The following is a 19,791-nucleotide window of genomic DNA, read 5'->3' on the forward strand; positions in this document are numbered from 1 at the left end:
GTCATTGGGCCTAAAATCTAAAATTATCCCCTACCCCTTGACTGTAAACTTTAATCCTGATTGCACATATTAGGACACACGCCTGGGACTGATCAACCTAAGGTGGGCCATCTAGAGGAGGGTGTCTAGTGTTTAAAAGGCTGAAACATCCAGTGATTGTGTGGTACACTACTGATGATGTGTCCTACAAATTCTCCATACACTAACTAAAATGACTCCTTGACCCAAACCCCTAAGCACAATAATGTGATCCCCTAAAACACAATTCCCTACCTCCCATTAAGCCAACCACAGGCACATGGAGGGAGACCCCTGCTAAACTCCTTAATAACTAATAGTGGGGGAGTAAAATAAAAGGCCTCTACATGGCAATACACTTCTCTTGTCTTCCTATAAAACATCACTCTGAAGCCCTCAAATAGATAATCCGCTCCATCTCTAGGTGCTGAACATAAGGCCTGACCTCTGACCCCAACCAACCCTAAGCCTAATATAAACATACAAATAAATAAATCAATAATAACAGAAGTAAGTAGATAAATAAAAAAATAAATAAATAAATAGATAAAAGACCAAGACAAGTACCAGATAAGTCCAGAGCATATACCTAAGCCCCATGCCTACATTGCAGCCTAAGACTAGTCCTCAATAATATGATTAGTTCTTGTCTTATTCAGGGAAAAGTGAAAAACTGTAATCGAGTGTACCTCGGCAGATAGAGAGACTAGATTATTAGGCATGTCCAGGTACGAGAGTGTGTAAATTATGGCACTATAATGTGCAGAGATAGACTCCGGCAGATCTAGCTATGGCAGCACAGCTAAAACGAAAGAGCCACAAGGAAACACAGGCATGAGGGCACCCTGAACATCAACACTCCGCTGTTCTCAGCGGAGGTAAAGTGACAGCATCATAACATCCCAGTTTACCATAACTCTCAGTGCCATGGACCCCCAAATCTACACCTTCATCTAAGATGGGAAGTAGTTAATAAAATGCCTGACTGTACTGATAGGTTTTCAGCGTAGCCTTAAATTTAGAGTCTGTGTCTGAGTCTTGAACATTTACAGGAAGGTTATTCCATAGTGTGGGAACTTTATAGGAAAAGGCTCTGCCCCCTGCGGTAGATTATTCTTGGTACTAGTAAAGAGCCACACCTTTTGATCTAAGCAGACATGGTGGATCGTAATGCACTAGGAGTCCTCTAATGTACTGTGGAGCAAGACTATTCAGTGCTTTGTAGGTCACTAGAAGTATTTTATAATCAATATGACATTTTACTGGGAGTCAGTGTAAAGTAGCTAAGATAGGAGTGATGTGATTTTCTAGTTCTAGTAAGAACTCTGGAAGCTGCATTTTGAAATAGCTGGAGCTTGTTTATGTGTTAGTGGTACAGCCAGATAGTAAGACATTACAGTAGTCCAATCTTGAAGTGATAAATGCATGGACTAGATTTTCTGCATCATGTGAGGAGAGCATGTTCCTAATCTTTGAAATGTTCCTAAGGAGGAGAAAGGCAGTCCTAGAAATACTATGAGCTTCGAATGAGAAACCGGGATCCATAATCACTCCAAGATCTTTAACTGTTAGAGAAGATGTGATTGGAGATCATGTAGGTTCACTGAGTAATTAGAGAGTGAGGACATAGCTGTCTCTGGGCCTAATAGAAGCACCTCTGTTTTGTCAGGATTAAGTGAGAGAAAGTTCCTGAGTGTCTGATGTCCTTTATTCATTTGTCAATAATACTAAGATGAAACGTCCTCTGGTTTGGATGAGACATATAACTGAGTATCATGAGCATAGCAGTGGAAACTAGCACATTGTTTATGTATAATGTCACCTAGAGGTAGCATATTTAAAGATTAAAGCAAAGGCCCTAGAACAGATCCTTGTGGGACACCATAGCTAACCTTGTTTTATGCTGAGAAGTCTCCATTTATATTAACAAACTGGTAGCGACCAGAAATGGCAATTCCCCTAATCCCAACATTTTCAAATCTATCTAGTAAAATGTTGTGATCTATAGTGTCAAATGCTGCACTCAGATCAAGCAATATAAGCAAAGAGACATAATCCTGGTCAAAAGCCAACAGCAAGTCATTAACTACTTTAATTAGTGCTGTTTCTGTACTATGATTAAGCCTAAACCCTGAATGAAAGACGTCATGTATCTGGTTCTGATTCAGATATGAGCTTAGCTGCTGAAATACAGCTTTTTCTAGGATGTTGAAAATAAATGGAAGGCCTGTAATTTGACAGCTCACAAGGGCCAAGGTTAGTTTTTTGATAAGTGGTCTGATTATTCCTAATTTGAATGATTTAGGAACATAGGCAATTTTGTAATTTGAGCATTGGTGTCAGTTTTATCAGTTTTATCGGTGTCACAGAGCGGGCAATGTTCTGGACCTGATTTTCACCCAGATCACCACAACACTCAGCATTGCAGTCACCCCCTCCACCTCTCAGACCATCATTTTCTGTCCTTCTCTCTCTCCCTCCCTTCTCTTTCCATCCATGTCTCCCCGATATGTTTTTCCTCCTTCTGTCGCAATCTGTGCTCCATCGCTCCCTCTTCCCTTACTTCTACCATTTTGTCCACCCTTCCTCACCCTGACTCTTTCTTCTCTCTCCATGGATACAGTTACTAATACTTTCTACACTCTCCTCATCGATTAATCTTCTGTGCGCTCTCTCCTCTAGACCTGCAAGACCTTCCCACCTGCCCCCTGGCTAACAGAAACACTCCACTGCCACATGAGAAAAATAAGGACTGCAGAGAGGCAGTGGAGGAAAACTCACCCAGATTCAGACCTCAGCTCATACCATTCTCTCCTTTCCAGGTTCTCACTGGAAGTAACATTTGAAAAGTCATCCTACTACAGAGGAAAATTATAAGCATCAGCATCGGATCCAGGAAAGCTCTTCAGTATTTTTTCTTCTTTCCTTAACCCTCCCTCTCCCCCTCCTTCCTCATCTCTTACTCCTGACGATTTCATCACCTTTTTTGAGGAGAAGGTTGCAGCAATCCACCAGTCCTTTTCCTCTGTTCCCACTCTTCCAAGCTGTGTTCATTCCCCTACATCCAACTCTCTGGTTTCTTTTGCTTCTCTCTCCTCAGATGAAATGCTTCAACTCCTGACTTCCAGTAATCCGACTACACGTCCACTGGATGCCATTCCTTCCACTCTGATCCAGACAACCTCGAGAGATCTGCTTCCTTTCATGTCTGTCATTATAAACAACTCCTTATCTTCTGGACATGTACCAACTGCATTTAAAATCGTCAGGGTGGTACCAGTCTTAAAGAAGGCCACACTCAACAGCGCCAACATAATCAATTACAGACCAGTATCACTTCTTTCTTCTCAAAGGTTCTTTATTGTACATTTTATAATCAATCATCTCTTTTCCTCACCCAGAAAAAGCTCCACAATTCCAATGTCTGGCTACAAACCTGCACATTCAACAAAAACAGCCCTCATAGCAGTGACAGAGAAACTTCATGCTGCCAAAGCTGCCAAACTGTCTTGATTCTTCTTGACCTTTCGGCAGCCTTTGACACAGTAAACCACATCCTTCTCCTCTCTGTTCTCTTCAGCCATGGTGTGACTGAGTCTGCATGGAAATGGTTTCAGTCCTATTTGGGGGGAAGGTCCTATCAGGTAACATGGAGAGGATCCACATCCAATCCATGTAGACTCTTCCCTGGTGTCCCCCAGAGCTCAGTATTAGGCCCTCTTCTCTTCTATTTGTATATTTGTTCTCTTGGTGATATAATATCTTCTCATGGCTTCTCCTACCACCCAATTAATTCTTTCTTTCCCACCCTCCAACATGCAGGTTTCCAGACATATCTCAGCATGCATGACTGACATTGCGTCCACCACTTGAAGCTCAACCCCTGTAAAACTGAGCTTCTATACATACCTGGAACTCCCAGCCCTTACCATGACCTCTCAGTTTCCTTTGAGAACTCGCTGGTATCACCATTTGAAGCTGCTTGTAGCCTGGGCATAAATTTGGACAACCAGTTGTCATTCTCAACTCATGTTTCAAATGTAACCCGGTCTTGCAGATTCCTCTTTTGTAACATATGAAGGATTCTGCCCTTTCTCTCACAGGAAGCTGCCCAGGTACTTGTGCAGTATCTTTTAATCACAAAGCTAGGCTAATGTAACTCACTACTCACTGGTCTTCCTCTAAGGGCCATCAGACCTCTAAAACTTGTCCAGAATGTAGCAGCACGACTGGTCTTCAATCTTCTGAAGTTCACATATGTCACTCCACTACTATGCTCCCTTCACTGGCTTTCAGTAGCTGCAAGCATCAAATACCAATCCTTGATGCTCGCCTACAAAGCCAAAAATGGACCAGCCCCTCCATACATAAGGTCAATGGTCAAAGCCTGATCCATACCTCGAGTACTTTGAACCTCAAATACCGCTTGGCTTGAAACACCATGCTTCAAGTCTCATGGAAGACAAGAATTGAGACTATTCTCTGTCCTAGCTCCCAGATGGTGGAACAAACTTCCTCTGGCTTTCTGGACAGCGGAGTCCCTTGCAGTGTTCAAACACAGACTGAAGACTCATCTATTTGTGGAATATTTAAATGACCACTCCTGCTCCTATGTAGACTAACTGAAACTTTAGTATGTATTGTTTATTGCACTTATTGTTGTCTGCTATAGAGTTTATATGTGTTTTGCACTTCTAGGCATCACCATTGATCCCTGTATTTCAACAGTATTCTAGTTCAATGGTATCTTGAACTCTAACCTACTGTACTAGCTAGGATGTATTCTATGAGTAAATGACAAAGCATTTTTGTTCCTCTGAATAAGAGCATCTACCAAATGCAATAATGTAACATGTAAATGTAAATGAATGGGGAAAAAAAACCATATATAACATATTTCATCCTTTTCCATGATACCTGTAATCAATAATGTTGCCAGCTGTTAAACAAACTGGAAGATCCAGAGTAGTAAGGCTATCATATTAATCATCATGGGGTCAATCATTGTTCTGTATTATCATATTTAAGCCATTTAGAAAATGGTTTATGCAAATTGCCTTACAGTTACAACTGAATACAATTCAAGCAATTGAGGGTTACAGGTCTTGCTCAGGGGCCCAACAGTGGCAACTTGGTACTAGTAGACTAGTACCTTAACCACTGAGCCGCCACAACTCTAATAAATAAATCTACTAGTTTTATGAACACCAGGACTTGTGTAATATCACTTTAAAAAGTCATAAAGTAATTTAGAAGGGCTTAACATATTCCTTATGATTATTACAGTGAGGAATTATTATTATTGTCGTTGTTTTTATGTAGACACCTACATCATCATCATCATATTGTTGTTGCTGTTGTAATTTTACAAATTACAATACTATGCATAGCCACTAGATGGAGCTACACCACCATCTTAAAGATTTCTGAGGCAAGCTCTTCTCCTGTCATCTTTTCCATTCCTACTTCAATGACTATTAATTCATTGTTCTCAGCCATCAGTATTTTACAATTTCATTTTCTCAATCTTTTCTCTGTGTGGTTCATTCTTCTCTTGCCTTCTGCTTCTGTAGGTGAACATTCTGCCTTTATCCTTTCACCCATCCCCCATCTTTGCTCATTCCCTTTCTCTCGCCTCATTCCTCTTGTCACCTGCAGTGGGAGGAGCTGTGCTCGTGTGCTGGGCTCTGATTGGCTGTTTAGGAAGGAGGCTGCAGTGGCATGGTGATGCTGTGCAGATGCTCAGCAGAAACACAGGCTGGCAGCATCCTCTCTCTCTCTCTCTCTCTTACTCTCTCTCTTTCTCTTTTTCTGTCTGTCTTTCTCTCCCTCCCCCTTCTTTTACATCTTTTTTTCCTTTCCTACACACACATATACACACAACACACACACACACAGTCAGCCACACTGCAGCAAAAGGAAGAGGACACACACGCAGGGTGTAAGGTAGGATTGGGCCTTTTCTCATGCTGCCTTGCGTTTAGTGGATGGCAGAAGACTTTATTATTCCTGCTTTCTTTCAAGGACTGCCGGACCAAGCAACAACCGCAACCTGCTCACATGAAGAGGAGTGACCACAGCATGGAGAGATTAATCTCACACACACCCACTTAGCACAGACTTAATCATACTTACACACACAGACACATTTGGCACAACGTGCTTAATCACACGCGCACACACACACACACACACACACACACACACACACACACACACACACACACACACTCAGCTTCAGTTTTCCTCCTGGCTGTGGACAGAGGAGCAGGTCTACTTTGACTTTTATGCGCATGTGAATCTGGCCGTATGTGTTTCCAGGATTTGGGCTCTCGAAAAACATACAAAGCTGAGCACAGGAAAGTGCTTATTCCTTTTTGAGTCTGGTTTCTGTCGCTCCTCTTCCTCGTGACGAAGGCGTACTGTATCCCAGGATGCTGTGTAACAGGCCATTCCGCTAGGCTGCAGCAGCATGGGTGGAGCCCCAGACGAACGAGAAGGTACGGATTGGACGGCTCTTCTCCAGACGGGTGCGCACACACACCCTGCTACTGCCCATGGGTGAGGACAGCGAGAGCCCCAAAATCAACCACAGCTTCCTCCGAGACTACGTCACAGAGGGTATGTACTTACACATGCATCTCACATAATCATAACACACACAGCACTTAGAACAGCAACCTGAGCTCTGTCACCTCTAGAACACACTCATAAACAGTGCAATAATGCTCCGTAGTTCTGCTGAGTCAGCAGGTCCTCTCGCTGGCTGCAGACATCCAGATGTCTGAGGGGACACAGATGTCAGATTGTTAAAATCTGTAAATACATGGCCTTCTTATATCTTTGACATTAAACACACATATACACTTGAAATAGTTGAATGCACGGTTAAATTATAGTTACAGTCCTTTGAACCACAATCATTTACCCCATATAGTCTCAGGTCATCTGACCAAAATTATCTCATAGTTTTGCATAGAAAATCAGTCCTCCACCAACTGACACCCTTGAATCAAGTTAGTTGTGTGTCTTTGCTCCATCTACCAGGTCACTTGCTGCCCTTCCACTGAGTTTGTTTCACTCTTCATCTGTACACAGTGGATTCATTTATTTTGCCAAGCCTAAAGTTAAAATAAAATATTCTCTCTGCAATATGCCTGAATCATACTGCATGCTGAGGATTTTTAGATTAACAAATGTTCTGTGACATTAGTCAAGTGTTACAGCGGTGCTGCAGTTCCCAATCAGTTTTTAAGACAAATGGATCTGCACTAATGTATCAGCTGTCTTATTCTGTAAAGACTCAAACGCACAAAACACATTTTAAACAGGCTAAGGTTAGTGTTAGTGTTAGTGTTTAGTGTTAGAGTTAGATTAAGTTAGGGTAGGGTTAAATTAGGTTAGGTTAGGGTTAGGTTAAGATAGGGTTAGGGTTAGGTTAAATTAGGGTTAGGTTAGGTTAGTGTTAGGGTTACGTTTGGGGTTACAGTTAGGGTTAAAAAATGCTGAAGCATGTAAAAAATCTATGAATCGTTAAATTGATAATGACCATGTGAACTGCCTGATCTAGTCACCAGTACACACTGTATACTCAAGTTAAATGCTACGGAAAGTAACAGTGAAGTTGTTGTGTGTGGCTGTACCAATATGCTAATTAAATCGGACGGCTCTCTATGATCAGAACATCTAAGAATTAAAATTATCCAAAGAAATAAATGATTAAACAGCATAAAATTTTACCCTAACCCATAAAATTTTACCCTAACCCTAACCCTAACCCTAACTAACCCTAACCCTAATCCTAACCCTAATCCTAACCCTAACCCTAACCCTAATCCTAACCCTAACCCTAACCCTAACCCTAACCCTAATCCTAACCCTAACCTTAACCCTAACGAGATAAAGGGTTACCCTCTGTGTTGTGTTGTTACTTCCCTCCCTCTCTTTTCTTGTGCCTTCAGCTGATGTTATTTCCACGGTGGAGTTCAACCAGACTGGTGACCTGCTGGCAACCGGTGACAGGGGAGGCCGAGTGGTTATCTTCCAGCGGGAACCAGAGGTGAATCTACCTTTCCAGGGTTAGGGTTAGGGTTAGGGGTAAGGGTAACCCATTGTAGGTCACCAAACCATTTGGAGGAAGCAAATCACTTGCAATATAAATAATTGGCATAATGATACATCAGATTTATAATACATTCTCACCACCATCTTTGTTTGAAACATTTATTTATCAGAAAGTGCTTCTGGATGTACATTTAAGGTCTATAGCTCATCTGGTACTATGTATATTATTTGTTAGCCACCCATCACAGCAATGGACAATTTCTGACCACATGGATGTTGTTTTCTAGATAGTTTTAGGCAGTAGGTCATTCTCAACCCCATTGTGACACATCTCAAAATTCCAGCATCACTGACAAACCTGATATGCTCATTCCAGCACAGCACCAACTATCATAGTGCAAACCTTAACCCTATCATGGTGCTAACCCTAACCCTACTATAGTGCTAACCCTAACCCTATCATGGTGCTAACCCTAACCCTACCATAGTGCTAACCCAAACCCTATCATGGTGCTAACCCTAACCCTACTATAGTGCTAACCTTAACCCTATCGTGGTGCTAACCCTAACCCTAACCCTAACTCTACCATAGTGCTAACCTTAACCCTAACATAGTGCTAACCCTAACCCTACCATTGTGCTAATGCTAACCTTATCCTAGTGCTAACCCTAACCCTAATCCTATCATAGTGCTAACCCTAACCCTATCATGGTGCTAACCCTAACCCTATCGTGGTGCTAACCCTAACCCTAACCCTACCATAGTGCTAACCCTAACCCTAATCCTAACCTTATTATAGTGCTAACCCTAACCCTATCATAGTGCTAACCCTAACCCTACCATAGTGCTAACCCTAACCCTATCATTGTGCTAATGCTAACCCAACCATAGTGCTAACCCTAACCCTACCATAGTGCTAACCCTAACCCTAACCCTATCATCGTGCTAACCCTAGCCCTATCATAGTGCTAACCCTAACCCTACCATAGTGCTAACCCTAACCCTATCATTGTGCTAATGCTAACCCAACCATAGTGCTAACCCTAACCCTACCATAGTGCTAACCCTAACCCTATCATTGTGCTAACGCTAACCCTATCATAGTGCTAACCCTAACCCTATCATTGTGCTAATGCTAACCCTATCATAGTGCTAACCCTAACCCTATTATGTCTCTACCACACCATTACTACACCACTACCATGCCAATACCATATTGGTACCATGCCAATTCTACCCAAAAACCACTCCACTGCCACTGCAACCATGCCACTACCACGCCACTACCACACCAAAACCATGCCACTGTCACACCGCTAATACATCAGTACTACACCACTACCATAGCAATGCCATGCCACTACAAGGCCAATCCCATGCTATTATCATGGCACTACTTGGCATGAAATTTTAATGGACCAATGGGGACCCAGGTTTCTGTTTAAAAAGTTAAAATAACATTTTCTGGCCAGCCAGTGGGCCTTGCAGCACAGGATAACCTGTGCGCTATTCTGTCCCATATACACACCTGCACATACATACACACACAAACGGATGTGTATGTGTGTGTAGTTTTGTGTATGCGCATGCGCACACACACACACACACACACACACACACACACACACACACCGCTTCATGAGGAGTGAATGCTGGTCTTTTTGCCAAGCCTAAATTAGCCTGTACATTAATGCATCCTTGACAGTGTCCTCTAGAACTGTAAATATATCGGCGTACTTGTTAACTATCAGCAGAAAACATCACTGTACCATATTAATCACAATGGACATATAAACACAGACTTTTACACTAAACCCTGCCTCATATACATAAATTAGTTAGTGTGGGGTCTGATTAACCTCCAACTCCATGACTCTCTGAAAGAAGACATGTTTTGCAGTATGTCCTACTATACATACTCTAACCCATAGTGTATATACTGCATATACTCTAGCCCATAGTGTATATACTGTATATACTCTAACCCAAAGTGTATATACTCTAACCCATAGTGTATATACTGTATATACTGTAACTCATACTGTATATACTCTAACCCATGTTTATATGTGGAGTAGTGTAAAGTTCACTATAGTACAACATGTAACAGATGTGTAGGATAGACAGCATACCTCCACGTACTGGTGTCAGAATTCTTTGACCCACTCACAGTTCTTTCACAAGGAGCTTTGTACAACTGTTTAATTAACAACTCTGTGTTTGGTCAGAGTCTGGGTTATTGCATGTGTTATGGGTTATAACATGGGTTATCACATGGGCTATCACATGGGCTATGAGGGTGGCTCTTACTTCATCAGGGACAACAGCTCTTACTGTGAACACCACACAGGACTCTTACAGTCCTGCTCATTCAGTGATTAGAATGTAAATGCCATAATGGGGCCTCCTTGTGAGATATGATAATATAGCAATGACAAAGCATTCCTGGAAAACGCACTGCTCTCATGTCCAGTACCTTGACCTAAACCTCACTGAAACACTACAGGTTCAGCCGAAGGGAAGAATCCACTAGGATCAAGATTTCAGATAGAATGTAGTATGACACAATAGAATGTGGATATAATGTAGTTGACACAATATTACATAATTATACTGGAATAATGAGAATATAATTTAATACAATAAAAAATAATTTTATGTAGTATTTTGTGTTAACTTAATCCTTAAAAACATTACAGTTAGGTGGTGCAATTTTCTGGAACTGAGATAAACCACAGATTTTGAGTACATTTGTTTCTGACTACTAGTATTTGTGTCATTGAAGAGATAGGATAAATTTGTGTCTGTTCTACAGGATAAAGGAGGAAGGGAAGAGCTTGGTGATGCAGGGGAGTATAATGTCTACAGCACGTTTCAGAGCCATGAGCCTGACTTTGACTACCTGAAAAGTCTTGAAATTGAGGAGAAGATCAACAAGATTCGCTGGCTGCCTCAGCAGAATGCTGCCCACTTCCTCCTGTCCACAAACGGTGAGCAAAGTAACTGTGCCATCAGACCGAACACTTAGAGACACATGACTGAGACCTTAGAGACACAAGGCTGAACACTTAGAGACACACAACTGAGACCTTAGACACACATGGCTGAGACCTTAAAAACATGACTAAAACACATGATTGAGCCCTTAGAAACACTGAGCCCCTAGAGACACAAGGCCAAACACTTAATGACATAAGGCTGAACACTTTGAGACACAAGGCACACTTAGAGACATAAGGCTGAGACCTTAGAGACACATGACTGAGACCTTAGAGACGCATGACTGATCCCTTTTGAAACATAAGGCTGAGACCTTAGAGACACATGACTGAGCCCTTAGAGACATAAGGCTGAGACCTTAGAGACACATGACTGATCCCTTTTGAGACATAAGGCTGAGACCTTAGAGACACATGACTGAGCCCTTAGAGTTACAAGGCTCAGCTCTTAGAGACACAGGGATGAGACCTTAGAGACACATGGCTGAGACCTTAGAGCTCCCCTGGCATACTAAGCCACTCAAAATAGTCTTGAGAGTAATGAGGGACTTTATGTGCAGAATCCTAATTACATGTTGTGACTGGGAGACCTTGACAACAGGAGAGACAAACTAACAAAGAAAATAGGGGGGTGGGACACAACCATCTGTTTATTCAAAATGACTGGTGTATATAATATATTTTAAATGATTGGCATATATAATCACATTCTGCTGTAGGAGAAACTCAGCCATTAATCTTTCACAGATAAGACCATAAAGTTGTGGAAAGTGAGTGAGAGGGACAGGAGGCCTGAAGGATACAACCTGAAGGATGAAGAAGGACGTCTTAAAGATATTTCCACCGTGACATCATTACAGGTGTGTGCTAAGGGTATTTCCATTGTGACTTTGTGACATCGATACAGGTGTGTTTACTTCCAATTTATTAGACATTTTAATAGATAAATGTGACACTGTTTGCCTGGTTTGACGATGTTACAAAAGCAACATTTACATCCACATGCCCAAATTATTTAGTCAAACTAAGAAACTACACTGAAGCATAACCAGATAGTTCTGTTTCTGTGCACTCCCGAACAGCCCACTTTAACTACCACATGAAACACCTAATTTGTATCGCTATACATTTACCCACAGGAGTTTGTCTGCTTTTTTATGACACAGTGTCAGATAAGAGAGCTGGTCCTGCCTTAGACCTGAGCTGCAGTAGAAGGTTTTTGCAGTTTTTGAACAATGTTATACTCCAAACCCCACTTTCCACTAATTTATATAAAACAGTCTTGGATTCATGTAACTTTCAATAAAGGTGTCGTACTGCAGGAAATGTCACAAAATGTTGAAGAATCTCAGATTGCGGGCCACTGGAGTGATTACAGGTCCAAACAGTTCAGATATTGTCAGCCTGGACAATATGCTTTAAACAGGCTAGTATAAGCCTGGACTACATGCTTTAATCAGGCTAAACTTAACTCTGTCCATGACAATCTTCCCACTGGTGCATGTGTAAATATAAGTATTGTCCAGTAGTCTTAACTGCCTTCACTGCTTATGAGGTTCAAGTGGATGCACAATTTAACCGGATAATGATTTTACTGGCTTCTAAAAGTCAATGCAAAATGAATGACTGTGTTACTAACAGATGAATATTCCAAAAGTAAATAAAAAGACGATTGTGCTTATATTTACTGAGCCATTCTGTTGGACAGGTTGTTTGGGTTGAATCACTTAAGATATATTATTGATGCAGGTTCCAGTACTGAAGCCTGCTGATCTGATGGTGGAGGTCAGGCCAAGGCGTGTTTTTGCAAATGGCCACACCTACCATGTGAACTCCATCTCGGTAAACAGTGATGGGGAGACATACCTGTCAGCTGATGACCTGAGAATTAACATGTGGCACCTGGCCATTACAGACCGGAGCTTCAGTATCCTGTGGGTGCTGTAATACATACTCAGATAACACAGTCACCTTCCAGACTGACATATACTCAGATAACGCAGATCATCTTCCAGACTGACACATGCTCAAATAACACTGAGTATCTTATAGATTAACACATGCTCAAATAACACTCAGTATCTTATAGATTAACACATTCTCGTATTACAGAAAACATACTCAAAAAAGAGCATCTTTTAGACTTGGGTTGTGGTGCTCTGTGTCTGTGTCTTAAATGTAGCTTTAAATCACTTAAATCTCCCCTCCATTATAATAGTTAACATTATTTTGACTATTGACTATTTTAGCAATATTTGTAACATTTAATATATTAATGCAGCATATTTACACACAGCAGCAACACCTTTGTGTTGAGGTGCATACAAAATAGGTATGAGGGTATGAAATTATGTAATGAAGGCTTAGGTTTAGATACGAGGGTTAAAGTTTAGGGTTAGGGTTAGATACGAGGGTTAAGGTTTAGGGTTTAGGGTTAGAGTTAGGGTTAGATAGAAGGGTTAGGGTTTAAGGTTAGGGTTAGGGTTAGATATGAGGGTTAGGGTTTGAGGGTTAGAGTTAAGGGTTAGGGTTAGATACGAGGGTTTAGGGTTAGGGTTAGTTATGAGGATTAGGGATTAGGGTTTATGGTTAGGGTCAGATTTAAGGGTTAGGGTTTAGGGTTAGAGTTAAGGTTGGGGTTAGAGTTTAGAGTTAGGGTTAGATATGAAGATTAGGGTTAGAGTTAGATATGAGGGTGAGGGTTAGGGTTAGGGTTTAGGGTTTAGGGTTTAGGGTTAGGGTTAGGGTTAGATATGAGGGTTAGGGTTAGGGTTTAGGGTTAGATATGAGGATATGAAATTATGTAATGAAGCCTGAAAATTTTCTATAATTTGGTGTCACAAGAATGAGAGCAATATGTGTATCTGTATTGTGTGTGTGGCCTGACCTAGAAATGAAAAATCTATGGAAGTGTTTGAATAATTCACCAAGAAACCACTAAACTTAAAAATGCATGGTGTGTGCTTGTGATTTAAAACATCGCACATTCATCTAAATTGGTGTGTATGTAGAGGTACCACTGATGCATTAAAATGCATTCCAGTGTACATTCCTCATTTACATTCCTTTTGCACTGCCATGCTAAACTCTTCCAGTGTAGTGTCCTTGACTCTCCTTCATCAGACATTGTGGACATTAAGCCGGCAAACATGGAGGATCTGACAGAGGTGATCACAGCATCAGAGTTCCACCCCAAGCATTGCCACCTGTTTGTTTACAGCAGCAGTAAGGGGACACTCCGCCTGTGTGACATGAGAGCATCTGCCCTCTGTGACAAGCACTCCAAAAGTAAGCAAACCTCCACCCATCCATCAGCTTGCTCCCCGACCAGATCCTGCCCCCCACACACCCATCTACCAGCTCACGCCCCCACACACCCGTCATAATCATAATTTTCCATCAAGTCTGCTGTGTTTCATATGGTAGAAGAACAATTATACAATCACTTTGACAAATACTGAGGTGATGTTTTTGATCAAATGTGATCTAATGTAATCTATTGTAATCTACCTATGAACAGACCTCATTTTGCAGCTCTCTTGACTTTTAATCACTTGGCATTATAATTAAGATGACCAGTGTCTTTTGACATGTTCCAGTCTTTGAGGAGCCAGAGGACCCTGGCAATCGTTCTTTCTTCTCTGAGATCATCTCTTCAGTATCAGATGTCAAATTTAGCCACAGTGGTCGCTACCTGCTCACACGAGACTATCTGACCACCAAGGTGTGGGACCTGAACATGGAGAAAGGCCCTATCGAAACATACCAGGTGGGTGTGTGTGTCTAGTCCAGGACTCCCGTGTGTGTGCGTGTCTAGTCCAGGACTCCTGGGTGAGTGTGTATCTAGTCCAGGACTCCCGGGTGAGTGCATGTCTAGTCCAGGACTCCCGGGTGAGTGCGTGTCTAGTCCAGGACTCCCAGGCGAGTGTGTGTGTGTCTAGTCCAGGACTCCCAGGTGAGTGTGTGTGTGTCCGGTCCAGGACTTCCAGGTGAGTGCGTGTCTAGTCCAGCACTCCCAGGTGAGTGTGTGTGCGTGCAGTCCAGGACTCCCAGGTGAGTGTGTGTGTGTCCGGTCCAGGACTTCCAGGTGAGTGCGTGTCTAGTCCAGCACTCCCAGGTGAGTGTGTGTGCGTGCAGTCCAGGACTCCCAGGTGAGTGTGTGTGTGTCCAGTCCAGGACTCCCAAGTGAGTGTGTGTGTGTGTGTCCAGTCCAGGACTTCCAGGTTGCACAGTGTGTCTACACTACACACTCTTAAGCCTCCACATTCGCTAATTTTTAAGGAAAAGAAACAAACAGACATTTGTTGGCCATCATCATTGCCACTAAATTGTGATCACTACCTTAATTGCCCACAAATAATTAGTCCATAAACCAAATAATAATTACACATAAACACAAGCTTCTTGCCTAAATCCAGTAACCTGCTCTCTGTCTGTGTAGGTACACGACTACCTGCGGAGTAAGCTGTGTTCCTTGTATGAGAACGACTGTATCTTTGACAAGTTTGAGTGTGTGTGGAACAGTACAGACAGGTAAGCTAAACTTTTACACAGTAGGTGGTACTGTGTAGGTGGTCCTGTTCCTAGAGAATCACTACCTAAAACACCAAAATCAAACACTAACGTCTACCCCCTCACTCACCATCTACACATTCAAAATATATCCTAGATGTCATATCATGGTGTCACAATGACACCAGCCTGAAAATAGCACAGCAGTACACTGCAGGTCACGTGATAACAGCCAGATTAGTTTGAGCAGGTCACATGATAACAGCCAGGTTAGTTTGAGCACAGTTTATCCTGTAGAGTTTAACTGTAGCGCATATGTAGTGTATTTGTGATAACGGGTTATCTGCCTTCCAATGAAAGCACATAAACAATATTGCTAGTGTCTGCTCACCACCATGGATCTGTGGCCAACAATGATTTATATATTAATCCATTCTTTAAAAAAAAAAAAAGAATTATTTTGTGTCGTTTGGCTGCACATTAAAGTAAGATTAGGACCTGACAGAAACAAACCCAGAGATGAAAACAATAACCGAACAAGAAAAGTACATTTATGGGGTTAATTGCTATAGAGCTTTAGCATATTTAAACTGCATGAAAAAGCAGAAGTTTGTCATTAGTCTGCTGAGTTTTAAGGTGGACTGAAATTTTGCTAATTCCCTCCATGGATTTGTTTAATAAATAACCATGTAATCATTGTCAGATTACATTTCTATTGCTTTTAAGCAGAGGTTGAGTGTAGAGAGTCTCATAGTACAGGTAGCCTCTCTGTTTGCTTCCTTAGTGCCTGGTGATTTACCACTGAAATTTACTAAAAACAAAGAATTCAAAAAATGCAGTAGAACATAAGGTGTAAATTTCAGGAGTCAGTGATTGTGGCAGCTGTACTGAGCAGAGAGACACATATAGACACATATAGAGGTTGTTTGCGTGTTTGTGTGCATGATGGGGGTGACGGCAGTACAGCAGAGAACCAAGCAGGTGGTGACCACGGCATTAAAGATCATCCCCCTAAAAGACAACATATGGCAATATAAGGAAAACAGTCTTCTAAACAATGTTTCTGTTTCTTATCATTTTATTTATATTTATGTCATATCCGTGCATATCTGTAAAAAGTCTGCATATATAATACATCTCACATAAAAATTCCCCAACACTATAAGATTCATCAAGTCAACAGAACCACAGATCCACAGTTGTTTTTAATGAAAACATGTTACTGGATATTGGATGAGATTCGAATTGGTATTGTGCCATCTTAAATTTTTTTCTATAACATTTAATAGCATTTAGCTGATGCTTTTAGCTAAAGTGACTTACAGTTCTGACTGAACACATCTTGAGTAATTGAGGGTTAAGGGTCTTGCTCAGGGGCCCAACAGTGGTAACCGGGTGGTGGTGAGGCTTGAACTGGCAACTTTCTGATTACAAGTCCAATACCTTAGCCACCAGTGCCTCTATACTGTTCACTACACTTCACTTTGTGTATTTGTTGAACTCCTTCCACCGCCAGTGTGATCATGACTGGAACGTATAACAGCTTCTTCCGGATGTTCGACCGTGAGGCGGGACGTGGGGTGACGCTGGAGGCATGGAGAGAGAGCAGCAAGCCGCGAGCAGTGCTACGAACTCGGCGGGTTTACACTGGGGGGCGGCGGCGCCGTGGAGACGTGGGTGTGGACAGCTTGGACTTCACCAAAAAGATTCTTCATATGGCGTGGCACCCTGCTGAGAACATTATTGCTATAGCAACCACCAACAACCTGTACATCTTTCAGGACAGAGTACACCCAGAAAACCAGTGACATCACAAGAGCAGTCATCTCAACAGGGGAATGTGGCTCTGTACACACACACACACACACACACACACACACACACACACACACATACAATGTTGAACAGTCAAACATAGTAATGCCCCTGTGAAGACGTATTTCAAAGTTTTTGGATAAATGCAAAGACAGGCAACAGAGTGGAACTACTTACTCCAACCCAATCACAATCACAGTCCCATCAAGCCTGTTTTCCTTTACTGCCAAGAGTATTTAAATTTGTGAGTGTACTTTTAAGCTGACACCACTGTCAACCTGTCCTTAACTGCACTGATGTAACTGACAGTGCTGTCAGCCAATCCCTGAAAGCTATCACCGCTACTCAGCAGAGAGATGAAGCAGTTCTTATGGGCTGCAGGTCACTTGGCTGCCATGGATGCATTTACCTGATTGTCATGGTTTCAGGAGAGCTCTAAGCAGTCTTCTTATCATGTGCTTCCCAAAACAAATCCCACAGTTTGTTACTCTGCAAGTTCTGCTTTCTCTTTACATATTTGCTTAACCCAGGATTCACATTTATATTATACTTTCTCTTTGAAACAACACATCTCAGTATCTCATTAACAGCCATTCCTGGATGTTTCTTTATGAATCCTCATGAGAGCTCTACCACACACTAACACCTGTCATAACGCTAACCCTGTACCTCACACTAACACCTGTCTTAACCCTAACCCAGTTCTTTCAACAGGTAGCATCTGCATTTGTGACTATTCAACGAACACAATACACTGATGAGGTGATTTAATAGCAAGCATATTTTTTAAGGATAATATACCCTTTCTGGCATGAATCACAAGTACGTAGAGTCCCAATTATTATTTTACCAATAAGAAATTATTAGAAAATCGCTGATTGATAATGTTTCTGCAAAAAAAATTAAAAATTTACAAAATGCTCTTCTTACCCCAAATATAGTCGATCAGTCATATGACAGACATATTGGATGTTAAACATATGCTACTACATTTTTACCCTAACCTTAACCCTGACCCTAGGTTAGGTTAACAGGTAATGGAGGATAAATACATGCCTAAAAACACTTGTCTCACCACATTCTGTTCATAAATTATATCAAGTACTTGCCAATTTGGATTAGGACAGAGTTTGAGTTACAATTATCGATAAATCACCACACAGGTGAAAGCTGTAACATCTTAATATCACATCTAGAAGTAACCCTAACCCTAACACTAACCAGCTGGGCTTACGAGCAACCGTAACCCTGACCCCCAACATTAACCCAATTTGGGAGTAACCCTATCCCTGATTCCTAGCCCTAACCCTTAGCAGTAACCCTAATAGTGATGTCTTGCTGTAAGTTCTTTTTTCTCTTTTTCTAGGGACTGCTTAGTATCAATTTCTCATAAACACACACCACCGTGTGGTCAGATGAACTGGGGTTGTAGTAAGCTACATTTTTCTTCACCAATTGCTTGATGTAAAGGTCAAAGGTGATGCTGCTGTTTCATGACAAACACAAGTGCAGCGCAGGAGGTTCTGGAGAACAAACTAATGTAAATGCCAAATCCAGTCTGAACTGCTCCATTTTCCAAACTCCAGTACATGGAACTTATGGGGCTCCTCCATTCTTCATTCTTTCATGATCATTTATTTTTATCTCATGGCCTGTTACCATGGCAACAAGCCATCCACAATTGTATACCCTGCCATACAAACATTTAGTAAGCCTTAACACACACACACACACACACACAGCAAGCAAGCAGGAAATAGGATCTTGAATTTTTCAGGGCACACACGCACGCACGCACAAGCATGTCTACCATTATTCTGTGTTACTAATATGTATATCTGCAGCGCCTAAACAAATTCTAACGACACCTACTAGAGAAATAAAAAGGAATGTGTATAAGACAAGATAATACAAGTGTATAACATTTTAAGTCTACTTTATTGTTCACTGTTCACATAAATAACTCATTTATTTAGGATGAATGTTTGTGTACATCCTTTATCTACAGAAACACAAGGCGTGTATTAGAATCACACTGTGCACAAAAAGCAGGTCAGAAGCACAGAGAGAACAAGATGACACCACACGACACCATCACACTGAGACATGTGAAGTGCCTGTCTCACGTTCCATCGGCTGATGTCAACAGAGTGGGACAAAAAGGTGTGACATAAGCTGTGACGTTTGTGTAGTACTGTAACAGTACTGTGGTTACATTTGAGTAACATGCGTTAAGCGGATCTATTTTATGATCAATGCATTAAATCCTAGTGTTAACTCCTGCAAAACAGATTTGAAGGTGAGAAATTTCACATTAAACAGACAATTTAAAAATATATTTGCTTCACATATCAAACATATCATATATATCATAAAAATGGG

The 19,791-nt window shown here is 41.5% G+C and overlaps 1 protein-coding gene across 1 annotated transcript; it reads left to right on the forward strand.

The window, feature by feature from the left end:
* The first annotated feature begins 5,770 nt into the window (after positions 1-5,770).
* On the forward strand, positions 5,771-19,385 carry ppp2r2ca (protein phosphatase 2, regulatory subunit B, gamma a). Its single transcript, XM_081714176.1, has 10 exons — positions 5,771-5,964; positions 6,043-6,639; positions 7,980-8,077; positions 10,899-11,073; positions 11,830-11,942; positions 12,832-13,009; positions 14,206-14,370; positions 14,682-14,851; positions 15,524-15,615; positions 17,111-19,385. The coding sequence occupies exons 2-10, from the start codon at positions 6,576-6,578 to the stop codon at positions 17,400-17,402; spliced, it is 1,347 nt and encodes a 448-aa protein (XP_081570302.1). The 5' UTR covers positions 5,771-5,964; positions 6,043-6,575; the 3' UTR covers positions 17,403-19,385.
* The last annotated feature ends 406 nt before the right edge of the window (positions 19,386-19,791 follow it).

Source organism: Electrophorus electricus, chromosome 5 (assembly GCF_041902795.1).
Source record: "Electrophorus electricus isolate QZ-2024a chromosome 5, ASM4190279v1, whole genome shotgun sequence".
Classification (NCBI taxonomy): domain Eukaryota; kingdom Metazoa; phylum Chordata; class Actinopteri; order Gymnotiformes; family Gymnotidae; genus Electrophorus; species Electrophorus electricus.